Source organism: Bombyx mori, chromosome 26 (genome assembly GCF_030269925.1).
Source record: "Bombyx mori chromosome 26, ASM3026992v2".
Taxonomy (NCBI): domain Eukaryota; kingdom Metazoa; phylum Arthropoda; class Insecta; order Lepidoptera; family Bombycidae; genus Bombyx; species Bombyx mori.
The window spans coordinates 11,353,812-11,373,251 of NC_085132.1; the positions used below are offsets into that span (position 1 = coordinate 11,353,812).

Here is a 19,440-nt window from a genome sequence, read left to right on the forward strand (position 1 = left end):
ATAAGTATTGTCACACAGTAAAAACTTTTCTTTTAGAATTCTGACCACAAAAAAGTTTATTGAATTCGAATTTCGAATTGTTCATGAAAATAAAAATGTATACTTTTAGAATTTTACTCATTTTTAAATATGGAGTGGACGCTTAAAGAAGACCGTGTTGCAGTTATTGCGTTGCATCGTTGCGGTTACGCGCCAAATCAAATTTTTAACATACTGAAAAATTTGAATATAACCAAAAGATTCGTTTATCGTACCATCAAACGATACAATGAAGACTCTAGTGTAGATGACAGGTTAAGAAGTGGTCGTCCTCGGTCTGTCAGGACTCCAGCAGTGATAAAAGCTGTGAAGGCGCGAATTCAAAGAAATCCTGAATGTAAGATTTTTATTATACACATTACATACATATTACACACAAACATAGATTCTTATGACACTAAAGTTTATTCAAAATGACCTCCGTGATTTTGAATACAGGCCTTCAATCTGCGCGGTCAGTCGTGTATCGCAGCACGAACGAGGTCCATGTCAATATCGGCGGCTGCCTTAATCAAGGATGTCTTGAGTGACTCCAAATTGGGATGAGGCTTTGAGCACGCCTTTTCCTCCAAGTGTTGCCATATCTTGTAATCTAACGGATTCAAATCTGGACTGGAGGAGGGCCAGTCTTCGTGCCGGATGAAGTCGATTTCACGCGCCGCCAGCCAGTCTTGTGTGCTCTTCGCTCTATGAGCTGGCGCCGAATCTTGTTGGAATACCCAGTGCCTGTTATTGAACATGGTATGAGAAACAGGTTCCACAAGGTTCGTCAGGACTGTATTTTGATACACAACTGCATTCGTTTTTACATCTTTCTCACAAAAATGTACCTCTGTTAAGCCCCAATAAGAAACTCCCAACCATACCATGAGCGAGGATGGAAAATGACCTCGTTGGACACGCGGAATACGGTTGCTCGCTTCTTCACTACTGTGTGCGTACACCTTATCATTTTGTTTGTTGTAGCTCTCTTCTACGGTAAAAATTTTTTCATCCGAAAAAAGAATTTCCCGATATTTTTTTCCCGCGTACCGCTTCAACAAAGCGCGGCATCTCTTCAGTCTCAGGTCCATTAGACGAGCATTCAAACGATGTCCTGTTTTTCTTCGATATGCCCGAAGCCCTAAGTCTTCATTTAACACCCTTTTCACCGTGGTTCTGCTTAACCCCATCTGAAGGGCCAACAGCTTCTGCTTACGTTTGGGATTTCTTTGAATTCGCGCCTTCACAGCTTTTATCACTGCTGGAGTCCTGACAGACCGAGGACGACCACTTCTTAACCTGTCATCTACACTAGAGTCTTCATTGTATCGTTTGATGGTACGATAAACGAATCTTTTGGTTATATTCAAATTTTTCAGTATGTTAAAAATTTGATTTGGCGCGTAACCGCAACGATGCAACGCAATAACTGCAACACGGTCTTCTTTAAGCGTCCACTCCATATTTAAAAATGAGTAAAATTCTAAAAGTATACATTTTTATTTTCATGAACAATTCGAAATTCGAATTCAATAAACTTTTTTGTGGCCAGCATTCTAAAAGAAAAGTTTTTACTGTGTGACAATACTTATGACCTGACTAGGTATAGTCGTCATGACCTAACGGATAAGACGTCCGGTGCATTCGTGTTGAGCGATGCACCGGTGTTCGAATCCCGCAGGCGGGTACCAATTTTTCTAATGATATACGTACTTGACAAATGTTAAAAATCAATCACTTCCACAGTGAAGGAATAACATCGTGTAATAAAAATCAAACCCGCAAAATTATAATTACTGGTGGTAAGACCTCTTGTGAGTCCGCACGGGCGGGTACTACCACTCCGCCTATTTCTGCCGTGACGCAGTAATGCGTTTCAATTTGTAGGATGGGGCAGAGCCGTTGTAACTATACTGAGACCTTAGAACTCGTATCTCAAGGTGGGTGGTACATTTACGTTATAGATGTCTATGGGTTCCAGTAACCACTTAACACCAGGTGGGCTGTGAGCTCGTCCACCCATCTAAGCAATAAAATAAATAAAACCTAATGCTTATCTGCCCGTCATACTAGTATCGGTGCTACGACTGTGCGCCAGTAAAATCCTCTAGCAGTACCACCAGCAGTGGCTCCTGAGTTTCTCTGATCTTCATGAAAATACCAACGGCGCACCGTCCCTCCGACCGGACGCGGCACTCACCGATGCAGCTCCTCCTGCCGGTGCTAAAGCCGGCGAAGAACGAAGGATCTGGTAGCGTGGCCGCTTCCAGCCATCGCTCAGGCCTGAACTGGTCTGCGTCTGCTCCCCAGATACGGTGCTGGTGGACCCCCCACAACAGTAGTATGAACCCACTACCGGCTGGGGCTGTGTAGTTTTCTGAAAACAAATAACTTGTAAAGGAAAGGGCCTCTACTGAGTGGAGTAAGGATCTAGATGTAGTTGTGCTAAAAACTAGGCGAGGCGACTCATAAAGATTTAATGGTAGTACCGAACGATGTATTAGGAGGCAAGCGGACGGAGTTGTCTTAACGTCGCCCAGCAGACCCCGGGCCGCGCGTGCTGCCGGCGCTCGCGACACAAACATCGGACAGTGTCAGCAGCCCAGCTCAGGTCGCACATTCCACTCGGATCGGGATGCAGATTTTTTTTATTGTCCATATAGGCAAACAAGCATACGGACCACCTGATGGTTAGTGGTCACCGTCGCTCATGGACGTCAGCAATGTCAGGGGCAGAGCCAAGCCTCTGCTTACGGTTAAGTACTCTCCACAAGCCTCGTTGGAAGAAATATATGTCATAGCGCTCGGGAAACACCGTGGAAAGGAACTCATTCCAACGCTGGATGGTACGTGACAAAAAAGATCTCTGGAAACGCACTGTGGAAGAACGCAGTGGCTCCAGGTAGTATAGATGAACTCTACTCCGATGGCGGGCGGTGCGATGGTAAAAACGAGATGATGGAATCATCTCAAATAATTCCTCAGAGCACTCCCCATGGAACATAAGTGCGGTACAAAATACAGAGAGAAGCGAACTCCCTCCGTAGACCCAGAGGTTCCAAACAATTCGTGAGAATGTGATTATCGACAATCCGAACGGCTAACTTCTGTATGGAGTCAAATGGAAGAAGCTGGTATTTAGGAGCCCCGACCCAGAGGTAGGAGCAGTACTCCACACGAGACCGGACCTGTGCTTTGTAAAGCAAAAGTCTTTGTCCATGCGTGAAGTAGCGCTTCGCTCTGTTGAGGACTCCCAGCATTTTGGACGCCAACTTGGCTTTACCCTCCAAATTACTCCGTAACTGGACATCGCTCGAAATGTCAACCCCAAGTATCCCAATACTCTTGGAAGGAAGAAACTCTCGATAGGTTGCAGGAATAGTCCTTAGAATTTCGGCACCACGACAAAGGGGTCCTGTTTTCAACTCTGTGGGATAGTCATCAAAACTCTCGAAGGCTTTAGTAATTATTGAAGAACACAGGCCCCGGAGAAAATACGTTCTGACCCCGTCGCTTGAGATGGAATTTAACTCTTAACATATTAAAATTATACTATGTTTGGTAAGCTTCCATTAAAACGTCTTTCAACTTTACACAGCTTTCAGTAATAAAACGCATCCTTACTCAGCTTCACTTCTGCGTCGGAGTACCTCGCGATGACGGGCGCCACGGGGTACATCCTCATGGACTCCTTCAGCACGGCCTCCAGGTACTCCAGCCGCAGGTAGTCCTCCTTGGTGACGTCACGCTCCGCGTCGCCCAGCACGCGCCGCACTCTGTGAGGACACGACACTCCACACTATGTGCATCGGAGGACCAGAGGGACCAACACTTGTCGGTCTTTTCAATTATAATCAGTGGTCGATATGGATATGCCATTTTATCCATAATGATTATTTTTTTAAATTGAAAAAATATATTTTCCATCCTCCTCGGATACAATTTCTATATTTATGAGATAAAGTAACAAAAAGCCCTGTCTAAGTTTTGTTTTATACTGTCAGGCATCATTTCTAATTCAACAGAAAGGAACAAAATACGGTGTAACTATTCCAAGGCGTTTTTGGATAAAATAAAATACTAATTTCTTTCACCATTAGCTAGCACCGGTAGCGTAGATTAATATTATTAATACGTTTTTCACCTTAAACACAGATTCATGCTAATTGCAAAATTCCGGAGCAAATATCACAATAAATATGGAGTTCCGGTATTTTGGAGGCATATCCATATTGTCCTCTCCATTTGAAGTCAACGACCTAAAATCAATCTACCCACTCCGACCTCTAATAATTATAATACATAGTATTTTATGTATATTCAATGTTTTCTCAAAACGTATTTACTATTAAAACGTTTGCTGTCAAGTATTTGAAACATCGGGACATCAAATTAGAATTTTGGTTTTTTACTGGTGGTAGAACCACTTGTGAGTCCGCACGGGTAGGAACCACCACCCTGCCTATTTCTGCCGTGAAGCAGTAATGCGTTTCAGTTTGAAGGGTGGGGCAGCCGTTGTAACTATTCTTGAGACGTTAAAACTTATATCTCAAGGTGGGTGGCGCATTTACGTTGTAGATGTCCATGGGCTCCAGTAACCATTTAACACCAGGAGGGCTGTGAGCTCGTCCACCCATCTAAGCAATAAAAAAAAGAATAGTCATCGCAAATGTGAACCATAAAATTGAGTTGTCTTTTAAATTGGACGTGTATGGCGGCCACCACAGCCGTCCACGACCAAGTACCAAGTTGTCCGGCACAGCAAGCAGTAGCTCACAGATACTAACTCGTTGTAGACTTTATCCTGAACGTCTGGGTGCGAGCCCAACAACGACAGCGCAGTCGTCAGCACCGTCGAGATGGTGTCGTGTCCAGCGAATATGATGTTGTCCACCTCCTCCCTCACGTCCTTGTCGCTGAACGCTCCGCCGCACGTCTCTAGGATGATGTCTATAAATGTCTTCGATTTATCTGAAACATCAAGAAACATCCCTCTGTACTTTTTTTTTTCGGGCCGGGGGCCGAACCTTCTACGAGGTCCCCGCGCATAAGGATCCTTCTGTACTGTGTCTCACTAATTGAAGTCGGACTACACAAGAATGTGTGTAGATACCTTTGTTTTTTAGCAGGGGCCAGAAGTTCGTTGATGCGCAGGGTATGTTAAACTTAACGGTCTGCAGATGTTGGGAGCAGAGCGCGGGCCCAGGGATATTTTAAGACTCTACCCATTAAACGACTCCCCTTGTATTCTCTCGCCCAACGTCCGATTTCCACCCAAGGTCAGAAGCCGGATTGAGTAGGGGTTTTTTTTATATATTTTTTTTATTGCCCTTGTAGGCATACGAGCGCACGGCCCACCTGATGGTCAGTGGTCACCGTCGCCCATGGACTTCAGCAATGCCAGGGGCAGAGCCAAGTCGCTACCTACCGCTTAATACTCTCCACAAGCCTCGTTTGAAGAGGGACATGGCCATAGCCGGAATGAGCTCTTCGATTCCCGCGTTCAACACTGCAAGCAACCTGCCCTCCTCATGGTGCCAGTCTGCTAGAGTGAAGATAGCGTGCAGCGACCCTCTCAACGACACCTACAGCGTAAATGCCGCCACCCACTTTGAGATATGAGTTCTAAAGCCTCAGTATAGTTACACCGGGTTCCCCGCCCTTCAAACCGAAATCCAATACTGCTTCACAGAAAGAATAGGCAAGTTGGTACCAACCCGTGCGGACTCACAAGAGGTCCTACCACCAGTAATAACGCAAATTATAATATTCCTTCATCCTGGAAGTCAATCGTGAAAATTTGTTAAGTACATATTTTATCTTCTCCCCTGGATTCCCAGATCACTAAGGATAAAGACTAAGAATACCGAAGAATGGGCAGCAACATTCTCTAAATATTACTATACGTCAGCGCACTGAGATCTCTTAGTGGCGATTGCTGGTGGAGGACGTTTCATAAGCCGCTCAGCACGGCGCCACGCTCCTTCTTTTTTGTTATAAATGGATTACTAGTGGCCCTGAGGCCTTTTCAGTTTCACGAGGACAGGTGGACCAGCAAAGGCTCAGCCAGGAGGGGTGGGATTCGCTAACAGCTGCCCGAGCGCCTTCAAAGGAGACCTAACAACTCAAGAGCAGTTGCTTCGCGAATGAATCTACTACCGGATCGGAATCGTGACCCGCTAAGAGCCACGCTCCTGCCTAGTGCCGCGGCAAAGCAATCGACAGAGTGAGGAGCGGACACCCTCTATACACTACAATTGAGACTCGGACCTCATGTCTCACAGTGGACGGCCACACTGACGCTGCGATACCGGTCGGCGCGCCAAGCAGGCCGCGGACTCCTTCATTCGTCTGTACAATAACTACGAAGAGAGTATGAATGCTAGTTGTATACCTGTCGGCTTGTCGGAGGCCGCGTCGTGTTCTTGCAAGAAAACAGATTTTCTTTGTTGCAGAGCCTGAGAACAAAACGGTCAGTGAGGCTCACGGCGCGGCCCAGGGGCTCACCGGCTCCCCTAGCACCAGTCGATTCGTAAACTTGTGAATTTACGTTATTATTCTTTCGTCGTTGCAATTTCAGTTCAACTCGTGAAGTATATGTTAGGTGCATACTTGCCGATGTCCATTGGTACCTGCCTGTCGGGCTTACACCCGGTGAAAGTAGCCATATCCTTCGAGACGGTCACCGATAGACTGCGGATCCTCTAACTCACGTAATATTTTTTTTATTGCGATATTAGATGCGTGGACGAGCTCACAGCCCACCTGGTATTAAGTGGTTACTGGAGCCCATAGACATCTACAACGTAAATGCGCCACACACCTTGAGATATAAGTTCTAAGGTCTCAGTATAGTTACAACGGCTGCCCCACCCTTCAAACCGAGACGCATTACTGCTTCACGGCAGAAACAGGAGGGGTGGTGGTACCTACCCGTGCGGACTCACAAGAGGACCTACTACCAGTAATTACGCAAATTATAATTTTGCGGGTTTGATTTTTATTACACGATGTTATTCCTTCACCGTGGAAGTCGATCGTGAACATTTGTCAAGTACGTATTTCATTAGAAAAATTGGTACCCGCCAGCGGGATTTGAACACCGTTGCATCGCTATATACGAATGCACCGGACGTCTTATCCTTTAAGCCACGACGACTTCTAAATACGAATTACTTAATTACGAATACTTCTAAATACGACGAATAATAAAAAGGATTGTGTGATTTTATGAAACCACGGTAAAAGTGAATCTTTTTTTCACATTATAGACATTTAACTCTGACAAACAACATTTACATTACACTGGCAACACTGGCAAAAACAAACAAATAAGCGTGGAGCACTGGCACAAATGAGTAATAGTCTATACACTACACGGTCAGCTACTGCGAACTATAGGCGCCGCCATATTGGCCTTGGCTGCTCTGACGAGCGCCTTTCACTTTATCCCTACTCCGCGGCCGACCGTCACGCGACATGCAACACACAGACGAAAAAGTTTGATACGATGTAAAATAAACTAAAACAATCACCGTATTAGACATGTTATGCAAGACTTTAATGATCTGATCCTCTCGTTCCTTGAGTTTAGTTCTGTTATATACGAAGTCGTAGTGCAGCCAGAACTTTTGGAATCTCTCGGTGAGAACCGCGAAGATGTCGTGAAGAGCCTGCTCGTACTGCTGGTTGACCGCACTGTGATCCTCCATCTTGATCCCCAAAGCTGTCTCTGTAAAATTACTCATGATACCCAAACGTAAATAGCCATAAAGACAGTGGTGGATTTACACTAGGGGCAGTCGGGGCAAGTGCCCAGGTCGACAAATTTTGTAGGTATTTTCACGGTATACATACTTAAATGTATTTAAACAGGTCTAAAAAAACTGCTAAGTAATTTTTGTTCAAAGCAAATTACGCAGTGATGTTTAAGTAATAGGGGAGCACAACGCAGGAAGGTTTTTGACCTAAACCTTTTATGAATTAGAATTAAACTAAATAATATACAAATATGTAACATTAACAATATGCTAATCAAGACTTGGTGAAGTAACAAATGAAATCAATTCATTCCGTACGTATACTCGTAGAACAACTCATTGCTGTCACAAGCACTTCTCTGTAACTAATATATGATGCAAAATCATATTTATTGAAACAATGTAAATATGAATAAAATTATCTACGTGCCATCAGTATTATAAGAGTTACATTTATTTGCCTTCTTTAGATACTTTATTTTAAATAAATCTAAATATTCAATAATGTTCAAAGTAAACTCAGCGCGTCATAACAACATTCGCGCGTCGGAGCTGATACGCATAAATTTTCAACAATAACAAAAATAATCTAATAAGAGCATATCATAACCTATAGTTCATTCGCATTAAGAATGCAGTGTGCGAGTGCAACTGAAGGGTAAAGGTGTTTTCATAGTGGTGTGAACATTGAAACTAATTATATTCTTAAAGTTTAATGAGCTTAAAGTATTCTCGTTAGTATTTATAATAAATTAATTTTCTGCACAGAGTTTTTTCTTTTTTTCCTACCTAAGCTGATAGCCTTGAGAGGCTATACCAGCGGAACCTTAACTAGTAGGTGAGCTCGCGGGGCTCAAACCTGACGACGTTGCTAACACGAACCCTAGCAAGAGCCGTGCTTCGCAGAATCTACCACCGGATCGGAAACGCGACCCACTGAGAAGATCCGGCGAAAAACTCAGTGGGCTGTGTCTGAGAGTTAATTTACTCGTCGAGCCCTTCGTCGCAAGCGACAGGTTCGACGAGAACGGTAACCGGTGCTTGAGGTACCTAAAAGCCCCGTTATTGGATCGGGAGGATCCGAAATGACGTGTTTTGGGCGACATCGACTGCTTTCCATTCTGTCCGCAGGATCGGGAATGTAGTTACCGACGGCCACGATGAGAGGGCTCTCGTGTCGTGCCGCTTTGTCGAAATGGCGCATCGATGCCGACTAGCGAGTTCCATGACATCATCTAAACACCGCATGGTATTTTCTTCTTGTAAGACGTGGTTTGCGGCATTTCTTCCATCGATCAGCGCTAACCAAATTGCGTTATAAAATATTTGTCCTATGCTGTCCACAGTCACATTTAAATCAGACTGTTTAAAATACTTTAAAACATTGTAAATTACTTTTCTGCCCCACTGTGAATTACGAACCACTTTTATTTTTACGAATTAGTGAGGTATTCATTTTTGAAGTGAAAACTTCTTTAGAATCGTTGTGATTTCAAACCGGATGCAACGGAAAAAACGACAGGTAAGAGACACAAATACAAAAATGTGTAGGATGAAGCCAGCAAAGAATGAGACAGAAATATACATACTATTTAATACAGCGCCATCTGTGAGATTTTTTAATACTAACGTGTGTATGAAAGCTCTTGTAGTGAATTTTAATTTAGGATTATACGTGAAATTAAATTCATATCAATTCACAGAGGGCGCTACCTTACAATTATTTACTAATGACATAATTTTTTTTAAGACATTTAGGATAATTGTATTTTAATTTTGGAAGGTTTCACTTCTACCACGTGTAAATTGCACACATGTATTTTTCTTTTTAAATATAAATCAGTAAACACAATTATAGGACACAACCGTCGCGTTCGAAGCTATGCCTTTAAATGGCCACTGTGAACTTGACCTTGTAATTTGAAAAGATTTGATTAGTTAGGAGGCGGCGAACAATGATAATTAACTGCATTCTTAACGCGAACGAACATAGCTGCAATACTGCACTGAATTGAAAAGGCTGCGAGCGAGCGCCGCGCGTGGTGGTGGGACCTCATGTGAGTCCGCGCGGGTAGGTACCACCACCCTGCCTGTTTCTGCCGTGAAGCAGTAATGCGTTGCGGTTTGAAGGGTGGGGCAGCCGTTGTAACTATACTGAGACCTTACAACTTACATCTCAAGGTGGGTGGTACGTTGTAAATGTGTATGGGCTCCAGTAACCACTTAACACCAGGTGGGCTATGAGCTTGAACGCCCATCTAAGCAATAAAAAAAACATGAATACTCACGACATATAGTTTCCAAGTTATTGAAGGACAGGTAGGGGACGTGGTCGAAGGGCCCGCGCCCGACCCGGTCCTCCAGCTGGGTGACGAGCGCCCTCGACTTGCAGTTGAAAGCACTGATGAAACCATTGAGCACCCGCTGACTGAACGCGGGCCCTAAGAGTCGACGATGCAGCCTCCAAGTGGCAACTGAAAAGGGCGTCAGAGGCTTACTGTTAAGACTAAAGGCCTGTACATCGCCTGTGAAACTGTTAAGCTCATACACAATATCACACGGAAGGAAACCCCGACACCCGTATATGTATCTAAGACGTTACGTCTGATCTCTTCTCTTCTTCTCGGAATTCGAAAAACCTTTTCACTTAATATCTCAAAGGACTTTTTTTTTACAGCGATGGATGAACGAACTCACGGCCCACCTGGTATTAAGTGGTTACTGGAGCCCATACACATTTACAACGTACCACCCACCTTGAGATGTAAGTTGTAAGGTCTCAGTATAGTTACAACGGCTGCCCCACCCTTCAAACCAAAAAGCATTACTGCTTCACGGCAGAAATAGGCAGGGTGGTGGTACCTACCCGTGGGGACTCACAAGAGGTCCTACCACCAGTAATTACGCAAATTAAAATTTTACTTCACCGTGGAAGTCAATCGTGAACATTTGTTAAGTACGTATTTCATTAGAAAAATTGGTACCCGCTTGGGATTCGAACATCGATGCATCGCTATATACGAATGCGCCGAACGTCTTATCCTTTAGACCACGACGACTTTATATTTCTTATTTAGCCCGTAGCACTGTTCCAACGCGGCACCTGTGGGCAGGGTGGTGGTACCTAACGACGCGGGCTCACAAGGCCTCACACCCACACTGATACTGTTAATTACATATATTTGTAAATTTTAAGGACTGCATTTCTGTTGTTTCTTCATATTAAAGTCATTCGCGACCACACGCTAAGTACGTATTTTCGCTAAGTACAATAACAAAAATAATCTGCTAATAATATGATGCTGGTATCGTCGCATCGCTCGATTCGGCTACACCATCTTACCATTAGGCCACGACTTAATTTATCTATTATCTATAAATAAGATAGATTCTCAACCCACCGCTGCCAGTGAGCAAGCCGTTCCCGAGCCAAGGAGTAGCAAAACTGTAGTAGTAGTCCTTTTTTAGACAAACGTTGGAAATAGTGAGGCAGTCGTCGGGATCAGTAACACCTGTCCAAATATTTAAATGTTTAAATTCGTAATATTGAAATAATTAATTTAAAGTGTGTTTATTGAATGAGCTGTTGCGTTGTGTGCGTTGGCTCAGAACATTTTTGTAGATAAGCCGATTTGCAGAACTTATTTTGTACATGTTTGAGAGATGGTATTTCTCGTGTAGTCTCGTTTAAATTTTATCAAGATTTGGTTTTACCAGTGAGTTTTCAGATATCCGCAATAATGAATATTTAATTGACTTTGACTAAATCGATGATATTCCCGTTTAATATAATTATCACAACACCTACTCGAACGCACGTTGCTTAGGCTCCATAAATATCTACAATTATCGAAGATTGTGCGGTCCACCTAGTGGCATTTGAGTGATTGTTGCTCATGGCATTGACAATGCCAAGGGCACGACCTATCAGCAGCACGCTATGAGCATCTATATGATTTAAATTTAATTTATTTTAAAATACCTAACTGTGATTAACGATATTTCCGAAATTCTTCTTTCTAAACAAAATGAATGTAAAATGGAATTATTGAAAGATTTTTTTATATTGCTTAGATGGGTGGACGAGCCAGGGATACCAGCAATTTGGAACGCCTTGTGGTGACCGGTAAAATAGAGGGAAAAAGGCCTAGGGGTAGAGGTCCCAAACGATGGTCGGACCAAATAGCGGAGGAACTGGGGATACCTATCAGCGACGCACTCCACCGGGCTGCAGGGCGGGATCGATGGAGACAGTTGGTTGACGAAATCGGATGGAGTCACGATCCTCAGCAGTGAGGAACCGATCGAAGAGAGAGAGAGAGGGTGGACGAGCTCACAGCCCACCTGGTGTTAAGTGGTTACTGGAACCCATAGACATCTACTACGTAAATGCGCCACCTACCTTGAGATAAGTTTTAAACTTCAGGGTCTCAAGTATAGTTACAACGGCTGCCCCACCCTTCAAACCGAAACGCGTTACTGCCTTGTAGTAGGTACGAGGGCTGCACTAAAAGTATTGGGAATGGAATATTTCCACTGTTCCTGTCATATTAAAATCTTTTTAATTGAAAACTCCTTCGTTTTAAAAATCGAATACCATTTATTTATTTAAAAAAAGATTTTCGGTCTTGTCACGAGGTTTTGTCAAACTTGTTTAGTCGTTGAGAAAATGGATTGACTCGAGAAAATTCAAGAGTGATGATTTATTATGACTTTCGAAGTGGTTTAACACAAAAACAGTGTGTTGACCGGATGATTTCTGCATTTGGTGATGAAGCCCCATCCAAAACCACAATTTATCGCTGGTTTGCTGAGTTTCAACGTGGACGTGTCAAGCTCAGTGATGATCCCCGTCAAGGTCGTCCAAAAACTGCAATCACCCAAGAAAACGTTGATGCTGTGCGTAAGCTGATTGAGGAAGATCGACATGTGACATACCGCGAAATTCAGGCAACTTTAGACATTGGCATGAGTCAAATACAAATAATCTTGCATTAACAATTAGGTGTAAAAAAGATTCCACGCAGGATCCTCAGATGCTGTATACAACATTGTATCAGGTGACGAATCCTGGATATACGCGTACGAACCCGAAACAAAAAACCAGTCACGAGTTTGGGTGTTCGAAAATGAGTTAAAGCCAACAAAAATTGTTGGTGCACGGAGTGTTGCAAAAAAAATGGTGGCCACGTTTGTCTCCAAAACCGGCCATGTTACGACTATTCCTCTTGAGGGACAAAGAACGGTTAATGCAGAATGGTATGCTAGCATTTGTTTGCCACAGGTCGTTTCTGAACTCCGTAAAGTGAACTGCAACCGCCGCATCATCCTCCATCACGACAATGCGAGTTCTCACACCGCGCACAGAACAAAAGAGTTTTTAGAGCAAGAAAACATAGAATTATTAGACCATCCGCCGTACAGCCCCGACCTAAGCCCTTTTTTTTTTTTGTCAGGAGGAAATCGCCGGACTTCCGCCCTCCACTGGGGATGGAGGGCGGGGCATGTCAGAATCGAACTGACTAAAACCTCCTGTCGCTCAACAACCAACGTCCAAACCTCGCATGAGACAGAACTCATGAAGAGGCAGAGGGGGGAAAGTGAAGCGTTTAGTGCGGAGGAGGCCCTAATGATTTCTATACTTTCCCTAAAATAAAGAATAAATTGCGTGGACAGAGATTTTCATCACCTGAAGAAGCTGTGGACGCCTACAAAACGGCCATTTTGGAGACCCCAACTTCCGAATGGAATGGTTGCTTTAATGATTGGTTCCATCGTATGGAAAAATGTGTCAAATTTCACGGAGTGTTCAGTGCCGCCTATGTATAGTGGTGAGTGATAAACTGAAGTTTATAATATATTATGATACTCTCCACAATCGTCGACACGAATGTGGAACGAATACGAAAACAATAAGCCGAGTTTTTTTAAACATAAAAACAAACACAAGAAGAGGAGTAAATAAAATGCGGTAACATGTCGAATGGTGTCATTATCAGCTGCAACTTCAAGGTTACAAATGTAGTTAAATAAAGGTGCAATATCTTATCGATGTTTAATTAATTGTCTACTTAATGTCTTCATCAGTTAGCTCCAGGTGTGTTCAATGACAACGTCCCGATTTACCCATTTTATGTTCCCATGAGTGATGTTATAGACGACTAAGGGAATAATAACTAGAGGATCCGAAGCGACGTTCTCTGAGTACCATATTGTGTTCGCCACCTGGCTTTTACTGGTGGTAGGTCGTAGTGTGTCCGCTGGCGTAGGTACCACAGACATGTCCATTTTTGCTGCGAGACTATCATGCTTCCTGACACGAAATGTGGACCAGCTATTACAATACAAATGAGATTTAGATCAGATCGGCGGTCATCATATCAATCAAAAGAATCAATGATTGTAAAAAAAGAAACAATTTACCATATTTATTCCTTGAATAATATCAGATATCATCGCTTCAGCGCTTGATTTGTAAGATACGAATCCAGTATGTGCGTAATGTGTTTTTTTTTACTTTTTTAGCTTAGGTGCTTAGGTGGGTGGACGAGCTCACGGTCTACCTGATGCTAAGAGATCACCGGAGCCCATAGACATCTACAACGTAAATGCCACCGCCTACTTTGAGATACTTCTGTCTCAGTTTTTACAGTACAACGACTGACCCACCCTTCAAACCGCAACGCATTACTGCTTCATGGCAGAAATAGGCAGGGCGGTGGTACCTACCCGTGCAGACTCACAAGAGATCCTACCACCCGTAATGAGGATGGCAGTGCTCGTATTCCGAACGAGACGCAAGCAGACCACTCCATGTTTTGCTTAAAACTGTTTACGTTCGAACAGCAAGCATGCATTGGGAAAATTTTAGGTCATAGCGTTTGCTTGGCGTCATAGCGCTTCATCGATAGCACCTTCTAGCAAACAGCTCTCTGAAAACGCACTGTGATTAAGCGCAGCGGTCCCAGGGAGTACGGGTGAGCTCAGCTCCAAACGCGGGAGGTGCGATGGTAAAATGGGATTGTCACAAACAATTCCTCAGAGTACTCCTCATCAGATATGGCACAAAAACAGAAAGGACAGCAGTATATTTTATCCTGGGATCAATACTTTAGGACTTTAGAATGCTAGGCGAACGGATGGTTCGTGTGGGCGGAACGCCACATCCTTCAGCTTACTGTATTATAATACAATATCGTATCAACTTTACGCTCATCTGCAGATCTTAGCTAGCAGAAAAACCTTTAAAGATCTTAAAACGGTCCACAACCAGTACAGCTATACATATATCGTCTACTTGTACAACATAATATCTTTGAAACACAATGATCATTCCACTTACAGAATCCTTTATGAGGCCCCATTGAAATGGAAGCTACTCCACCTCTCTTGTCTGTCTCCTTTGATAGCCATTTTATAACTTTCCAAGCATCTGTAAAAATTCCATGCTATGATTCTTATACTGGATGAAGGAACAAGCTCACGAACCGTTCAGCGTTAATTGGTTACTAGAGATAATTAACATAAGTAATGGAAACACCCACTTCGAGGCGTGATCTGGAAGTCTTATGTTTTATGATTGGCTCTCCTTTCCGTCCTTCCAAAATGGCTGCCCAGCGCCAGAGTTGCGTAGGCCAGTGGTATCTACGGTGGCTTGTAGTGTGCCATTCTATCGGTGATTACCACGAAACGATTCTACTCCTTTGTCGAGGACGTCTTTCGTCAACACGTGCTAAGTACATATCTATACTAATATTATAAAGCTGAAGAGTTTGTTTGCAGTTTAAAAATTCTCTCAGTGTTAGATAGCCCATTTATCGAAGAAGGTTATACGCTATATAACATCACGCTAAGACCAATACAGGCGGAGCACCACTAAAGAATGTTTCAAAATGGGGGTTATTTTTATCTTTTGAGAGCTTCCGCTGCGTGCGCTGCAGAAACGGTTAAAGTTTCGCTAAAATAATGTATGACAGAATTTTTCCCCTTTAAAGATCTAAAAAAAAGTCCGCGACAGCATTTTTTTTTATTGCTAGATCAGTGGACGAACTCACAGCCCATCTGGTGTTAAGTGGTTACTGGAGCCCATAGACATTTACGACGTAAATGCGCCACCCCCTGAGATATAAGTTCTAAGGTCTCAGTATAGTTACAACGGCTGCTCCACCCTTCAAACCGAAACGCATTACTGCTTCACGACAAAAATAGGCAGAGTGGTGGTACCTACCCGTGCGGACTCTAGAGGTCCTACCACCAGTAGATTAGCTTCGAGTCTACAACACATTAATTGAATAACGCGAGTGTCATCGTAGCTTGTGGCGCAAGGTGATGCGAGCTACGAGTAAGCTACGAATAAGGACTGGGAAACCAAAACGGATTGCTTTGTAGCGAAACACACAATATAACCAAAATATCTATATTCAAGCAATCTGGTGGCCATGGAACATGACAAACCGCGGAATTTTGAACATAATTAAGTATTGGTATCCTTACGCAAGCTGTCACCAAAGAAAATATGAGCGTGTCCAATAAAAGGCAATCTTCGAGGCAAATCCGGTGGAGATGGCAGTTTTATGTTCCTCCGTCGACACACGGTCCTCCAATACGCGTAAACAGTCACACAGAACAAAAACCATATTACAGCGTGCAGCATTCTACAACAAAAATATAGTTATGGTAACTATTAGTAATATTAAGAAAGTCTTGGGATTAAACCACATTTTCAGTTCTATACATCATAGCCGGTCTGTTTGTGGTGATAGCCCGTAGTTATATCGCAAGATGGGTGGCGCATTTACGTCGTAGATGTCTATGGGCTCCAGTAACCACTTAACACAAGGTGGACTGTGAGCTCGTCCACCCATCTAAGCAATAAAAAAAAGACATTAAGAGGCAGCCTTGATGGAATTCAATTCAGACTTCAACTTTATGCTTAAAGGTCGGTGAAGACATTCACGTTGTGTTGACTACGGACTAGGCTCGGCACATCAAATGTTTAATTTACATTAATTAGTATTTGTTATCTCAGAATAACTACAAGCAGTCAGTCGTCGCCATGACTTGGCGAAAACAGCTGATTAAAGTTAAAATGAAAATAGTTTACAAAAAAAAACCAAACTATCAGGCTCAGTTAAAGACTAACAAAAAATTTAACAGATGCTGATGGTAACCTACAATAGAATATGACGGCGCCAGGGATGGCTGAGGGGCAGTTCCGTCATCACTCGTGTTCGGTTGAATCCAGTGTATTGCAATAATTGCAATAAAACTCAATAAAACCGACCGACCGACTTGACTGCCTGAGACAGACTGAGACGACACTTTTTTTTGTGCCGAAGCTGAGAGCCTTGAGAGGCTATTTCAGCGTAACCTTAACTAGTAGGTCAGCTCGTGGGGCTCAAACCTGACGACGCTGCTAACACGAACCCTAGCAAGAGCAGTGCTTCTGCATATCATCGGGTAGAGACGTCCTAGTATGAAGGCGGCATGGTCGCGTACCGTATTTATATGGGGGCGGAATGTCATCCTTCTGTCGAGGGTGACGCCTAAATATTTGACCTTCGGAGCCCACGGTATGGGCTGGTCGTACATCGTGATTGGGCGAATGGCGGAGGCGGAGGTGTCGACGCGCCTAGTCGGGAGAGGGATGCTCAGCGTGGTGTTCGGAGGGCGACCCCTTTTGAAGAGCACCGCTGTGCTTTTCGTGGGGTTGATGTCGATGCGCCACTTCCGGAACCACTGTCCCATGGTGGTAGCTGCGGTCTGAAGTAGCCGATGTAGCAACGACTTCTTCCTACACGAGTAGTAGATAGCCGTGTCATCGGCGAAGAGCGCCAGATGGATCTCCGGAGACCGGGGTATATCATTGATATACAAACTGAACAGTAACGGGGAGATGGCGGAACCTTGCGGGACTTCGGCTGTAATGTGATGGGGGCGAGAGCGCGTTCCCTCGACTCGATATGGGAACGAACGGTTCGACAAGTATTTTTTGAACGTTATCTCCTGCTAGACCGAGTTTTTTTGTAACATTTTGCGCATCATCATTAGTAGCGCAGTCAAAGTTAAAAATCCATTTACGTAAAATTAAACAAGCCGATTTTAAAACTTTATCAGTACCTTCGCAAATTTGATTTGTATTTAATCGATATACCATCAGTGGTTTGTAAGGATCGTCTCGCCACAAGATCAGCTGATAATCTCGTTCATCATCTTCCATAAGTACTTGACGGTACATTTTCTCTATGTCTGCGCAAGCTACATACCTGTTTTCTCGAAATCTAAGTAAAATCGCGATTAAGTCGCCTTGTATAGCTGAACCAATCATCTGCAAGTCATTTAATGAAAACCTCGAAGTGAAAGCCATACTAGCATCGAAGACTACACGCAACTTTGTAGTAGTAGAATGTTCTCGAAACACACCGCGATGAGGTAAAAAATAATGTGGTGTTTGATAGCTATGTATAAGACTCATGTGGCTTTTTTTTTATTTTATTTTTTTCGGGCCGGGGCCAAACCTCCTACGAGGTCCCCGCGCATACGGGGCGCGCGGGGTATGTGAGACTCAACGATCTGCAGGTGTTGAGAGCAGATCGCGGGCCCAAGGATTTTAGGGCCCACCCACTAAACGACTCCCCTGCACTCTTATACCCGACGTCCGATCCTCTCCGAGGTCAGAACCCGGATGAGGTAGGGGGGTTACCGCGGTCAACACTACAACCAGACGGCGCGGCTCACCCCAAGGACGCCCAGCCGACGGAGCCTTCGAGGCGAATCGAAGGCTCTGAAACGTCGGCCGTCTCGGTACGGCAGCCCGTCAGGCCGCCCAGACAGTGCCGCCGGAATACCCCGCTGGACCAGAACCAGCCTGCCGGGTCGGGACGCGATACACCGCCAACCGGTCGCTCTTTCGTAACTCCTTGGCAGCGCGCTAGAGTGCTGGTAGCGCGCCGCGCGGCCTCTACCCCCTCAGATCGCCCCTTGACCTTCACCGGGGGGAAGCCGAAGACTCATGTGGCCTAAGTTAATGTATTCGTGTATAAAGTCGAAATACATTTGTTTGTAAGTAGGATTGCGTTGCAGCCTTTTTTCTAAGGCATAAAAGCGACGTTCAGTTTGTGTGCGCCTGTCACCTAGTAACTTCGGAGAGTGCTTGAACGGAAATCGAACCTTAAACCGCCCGTCGGCCGTCCGTGAGGTTGTTTTAATAAAGTGCTCCTCACAGGCGCGCTCCTCGTTGCTTTACTTAGAAAAATTAATTGGTAATTCTTCGATTTCCCAAACACTGCGTAATAATTGATCTAATGAGCATGTGTCACTGTCAACTGCAGCTTTGTTTTTGCGTGTAATAGATTGAAATGAGCCCGAGATTATCCAACCAAGATGCGTATTGTGGAGATAGAGGCCAGTTTTAAGTCATATTTTACCTTCTCTAACTAATTCTCAAACAAATCCGCGCCTATTAATAAATCAATCGGCTGACTATCATAAAACTTCGGATCTGCAAGTACAATGTTATCCGGTATGGTAAACAAATTAGCGTTATATGTCTTCATAGGTAAGTTTGATGTTATTTGTGGTAGAATTAAACACTGAATGCGTGGAGCATAACTACCAGTGCGTGATTTGATCTCAATATCACAGGACTGCGAGCACTGTG

General features: G+C 44.0%; 1 protein-coding gene across 4 annotated transcripts in view; it reads right to left on the reverse strand.

The window, feature by feature from the left end:
- CYP340C1 (cytochrome P450 4C1-like) overlaps positions 1–19,440 on the reverse strand; it is a 31,793-nt gene that overhangs the window by 3,552 nt on the left and 8,801 nt on the right. For 3 of the 4 annotated variants that reach the window (XM_062676238.1, XM_062676239.1, NM_001281896.1), the window contains exons 2-10: positions 16,275–16,435; positions 15,124–15,213; positions 11,183–11,293; positions 10,070–10,255; positions 7,557–7,753; positions 6,416–6,479; positions 4,809–4,992; positions 3,646–3,797; positions 2,222–2,398 (exon numbers count right to left, since the gene is read on the reverse strand). In XM_062676238.1, the coding sequence (XP_062532222.1) occupies positions 2,222–2,398; positions 3,646–3,797; positions 4,809–4,992; positions 6,416–6,479; positions 7,557–7,753; positions 10,070–10,255; positions 11,183–11,293; positions 15,124–15,213; positions 16,275–16,435 (1,322 nt within the window). Of the gene's footprint in view, positions 1–2,221; positions 2,399–3,645; positions 3,798–4,808; positions 4,993–6,415; positions 6,480–7,556; positions 7,754–10,069; positions 10,256–11,182; positions 11,294–15,123; positions 15,214–16,274; positions 16,436–16,955; positions 17,100–19,440 lie in introns of those variants that run through there. The other variant, XM_012690305.4, reaches the window with a different exon arrangement.